At 39.4% G+C, this 4,254-nt stretch overlaps 1 protein-coding gene and 1 pseudogene across 1 annotated transcript in view; both read right to left on the bottom strand.

Moving 5' to 3' along the window:
* Window positions 1-351: 351 nt before the first annotated feature.
* CSTA (cystatin A (stefin A)) overlaps window positions 352-4,254 on the bottom strand; it is a 34,319-nt gene continuing 30,416 nt past the window's right edge. Inside the window, exon 3 of the mRNA XM_006869353.1 lies at window positions 352-480. Coding sequence (XP_006869415.1) covers window positions 352-480 — 129 coding nt within the window. The remainder of the gene's footprint in view (window positions 481-4,254) is intronic.
* Window positions 3,135-3,759, bottom strand: LOC102823118 (annotated as a pseudogene).

The following is a 4,254-nucleotide window of genomic DNA, read 5'->3' as shown; positions in this document are numbered from 1 at the left end:
GAGGCTTTCTACTCCCGTAAAGATTTACACCCTTGGAAACCCTGTACAGGGTCACTATGGGTCGGAACCGACTCGACGGCACTTAACAACAACAACATTTGTTGTTAAGTGCCGTCAAATCATCTGGTTAATTTTTGTAAGATTTCCGGTTGATATTAGTTTGTACAGAATAATTATAGTAAAGCATATGGCATTGATTTTGAGAAAGAAAAATTTATTACCATAAAACAGAAATAATTGAGGAAATAAATTTATTTGAAGAATAGTGCTTGTTTTTTGAGAGTTATACTTATTAACAGTTCCGTTCATCAGTAACCAGTAAAAAGAATCAGGCCTTTTTGAAACATGCTGCTAAAAGCCCACCAGCTCATCATCTTTACATTTGTCAGTCTGCACATCAGAAAGTTCCAAATGCTGATTTCCTCCAGGCAGACTTTTGAATATTTTCAGGTGCACATATTTCTCATCACCTACTTGGACCTGAAAAGATAATGTTTTAAAAATAAAAAACAAAAAATTCATTCAAAGATTTATAGGTCTGTAACAAATTTATAGCAGTACATTTTCTTGAACAGCATTCTTAGACTCTACTTTCACAAACACATCATCTTATTTTATGAGTGAAAGGGCAGGCTAAAGACATGACTTGGTGGTGCAACGCTTAAGCACTTGGCTGCTAACTAGTTCAAACCCACCCAGCAGCTCTGTGAGAGAAAGACCTAATCTGTTTTTTTAAAGATTGCAGCCAACTAGTTCTAAGTGAAATAAGTTAAGCATACAAGAACAAATATGCATGAGTCCTCTGTTATAAAAAGACAACAAAGGATATGTAGAGACCAATCCTCACTAGAATGGGCAGGATGCTTTATATCGAAGAGATTTGTTATATTTGATGCTGGGGAAAGTGTCACTGAGTGTGAATGTAGTGAGCACAGCACAAAGTGAAAATGAGTGTTCGAACACATATGAATGGATATAGGCATATTGGTTTATTACAGATGTATATAGAGGTAAGAACAGATAGAAGTATCTATACCCATCCCCAATGCTGTTGAGTCAATTCCAACACAGCGACCCGCTTGTTTTATAGAGTAGGACTGCCTTGTAGGGTTTTCTAGCCTATAATCTTTACAGACTACTACATTTTTCTCTCTCAAAGAGGCTACTGAGTTTGAACTGCCAACCTTTTGCTTATCAACTGAGCACTTAATCACTGTACCACCAAGGCTCCTTTGAAGTATCTATAGGTATGTGTGATACAAATATGTGAGTACAAGCACATATATTCACTGAACACACAAATATGGATACGTCTTAGACATAACCAAACATTGATTTTCTAGATATAGAAGCTTATAATCATAGTCTTATGGGAAACTTGGTCAATTGACACAAGATATATCACAAAAAGCATGATCTGCATTCAATTGAAGGGAGTAACATTTGAGGTCTTAAAAGCTTGCAAATGGCTATATAAGATATTATTGGTTTCTTCAGGTGAAAACAGTAAGAAGGTAACCAAAAAAAGCTCAGAGAAGAAAGTGTACATGAGCTATGACCTCATCTATCCTGAGACCAGAAGAATTAGATGGTGCCCAGCTTCCACCACTGACAGTTCTGACCAGGGTCACAATAGATGGATCCTAACAGAGTGGGAGAAAAATGTGGAGCAGAACTCAAATTCTTAAATTTTTTGTTTTTAGAAGTCACACAAATTGGAACAATAGAGAACAGAGGACTCCTTGAGACTTTTGCACTGAGGCATTCTTAAACCAAGAGCCCACCCTATTCCCTGAGATCATCTATTAGTGAAATTATACAGTGGCACACACACAAAAAGGATATTACTCATAAGATTTGTGCACTACTCAAAAACCATCTGTATGAGACCAAAAGTTCTCCAATTACTCTAAAGCAAAGCTGAAATGATAAGGGGACAGGGAAACTAGAGTATTAGAAAGGGGACAAACAGAAGACAATGAAAGAGAATGTTGACATATTGTGATAAATGTAGCTAAAATCACTGAGCTACTTGTGAAGAAATTGTAAATGGGAGTCTAATCTTCTATGTAAAACTCAATAGAATAAAATAACAATAATAAGGATAAAAGATTAAAGCCACATCCTTGTTTAAATCTGGCTTGAACCTCTGGCAGTTTCCTGTCAATGTACTAGTATAGCCATTTTTAAATTATCTTTAGCAAAATTTTACTTGCACTTGATATTATTTACTGATTTTCATATTCCATTGGGTTGCCTCTCTTTGAAATGGGCACAAATATGAATCTACTCCAATCATTTAGCCAGATAGCTGTCTTTCAAACTACTTGGCATAGGTGAGTGAGTGCCTTCAGTGCTGCATCAGTTTGTTGAAAGATTTCAATTTGTATCCATCAAGTCCCAGAAACCTACTGCCTCAGTGCACCTTGGACTTCCTCCTTCAGTACTAGTGGCTCTTGGTATATGATTCCTCTTAAAGTGGCTGAACATGGGTTACTTATTTTTAGTACAGTGAATCTGTATACTCCTTCCATCTTCTTTTGATGCTTTCTGTATCATTCAATATTTTGCCTATAGAATCCTTCAAAATTCCAAGTCAAGGTTTGAATTTTTTCTTCAGTTACCTTAGCTTGAGAAATGCTGTGTGTGCTCCTCCCTTTGTTGTTGTTGTTAGGTGCCATCGAGTTGGTACCTACACATAGCGACCTTATGCACAGCAGAACGAAACACTGCCTGATCCTGGGCCAACCTCACTACTGTTGCCACGCTTGAGTCCGTTGATGCTGCCACTTGGCCAATCCATCTCATTGGGGTCTTCCTCTATTTCTCTGACCCTCCACCTTACCAAACATGATATCCTTCTCCAGCGACTGGTCCCTCCTGACAATATATCCAAAGTATGAGAGACGAAGTTTGGCCATCTTGGCCTTCAAGGTGCACTCTGGCTGCGCTTCTTCCAAAACTGATCTATTGGTTCTTTTGGCAGCCCATGGCACTTTGAATATTCTCCTCCAACACCATAAATCAAAAGCATCAATTCTTCTACGGTCTTCCTTATTCACGGTCCAGCTTTTGTATGCAAGAGCCCTAAGCCTAAGTGAAATAAGACCTAGTTTGGAGTCTAGTAGAGGCAATTACCCTATAGTCCACCCATGGTCAGCTAAGTGGCAAAAGACTATAAGACTAAGCCTGCAGCGTCGCTTTACACCATGAGGTCGGGATGTCATGACACAGCGATTCTAACAGGGCAGCTATCCCATGGAAGGGCAGCAATTTTGAAGGACCCTGCCCCCACGCCTGATTAACGGAATGGCATTGCAAGGACCCCCAATTGGCACTGAATGGGTTCCTGCTTGAGCTTCTCAGGATAGCTTGGTCTTTGTTACACCTGGAAAATCTCCATACCCCCACTCATTGTAAACTCGCCAGAATTGTATCCAGACCACACCTCCTTAAATACCCCAGGTTTACTCTAAATAAGGCTGCCTGCTGTTGAAGCCAAGACTGTCTTGTCTCTTTCTTTCTTTTCCTTACAAATTTCTTCATCAGCAATTTCCTGAAGGTCCTTTGGCAAAATGGTATTCTTCTTGAGTGAATTGATCCGTAACCTTTCATCTGCATATTCATAGGCCATTTTTTGTCTCTTCATATCACATAACATTTTCCAGTCCACTTGTAACTTCGAACTTGGCCTGAAGCTGATGCAGGAACCATCTGCAGGACGGTGCACAGCAGCGAACCCAGCATGGAGGTTGCCATCTTGTCCCTGATCCTTTCTCTTTGTTTCCAACCTTTACATTCCAATTGCCAGTAATTATCAATGTATCTTGATTTCATGTTTGATCAATTTCAGACTAAAGAAGTTGATAGATTTCTTCAATTTCATCATCACTGGCTTTAGTGGTTGGTGCATAGATTTGAATAATAGTGGTATTAACTGGTCTTCCTTGTAGGCATATGATGGATATTATCCTAGTACAGACAGCGCTGTGCTTCAGATAGATCTTGAAACGCTCTTTTTGATGATGAATATGACACCATTCCTTTTGCCATTCTCGACATAGTAAACATCGTGATTGTCAGATTCAAAATGGCCAATACTAGTCCGTTTCTGCTAATTAATGCATTTGTTGTTGTTGTTGTCAGGTGCCATCGAGTCGGAACCGACTCATAGTGACCCCATGCACAGCAGAACGAAACAATGTTCGATCCTGGGCCAACCTCACTACCGCTGCCACACTTAAGTCCATCAAT

This window comes from Chrysochloris asiatica, unplaced genomic scaffold (genome assembly GCF_000296735.1).
Source record: "Chrysochloris asiatica unplaced genomic scaffold, ChrAsi1.0 scaffold00130, whole genome shotgun sequence".
NCBI classification, from domain to species: domain Eukaryota; kingdom Metazoa; phylum Chordata; class Mammalia; order Afrosoricida; family Chrysochloridae; genus Chrysochloris; species Chrysochloris asiatica.
This window is presented reverse-complemented; position numbering and strand designations above follow the sequence as displayed.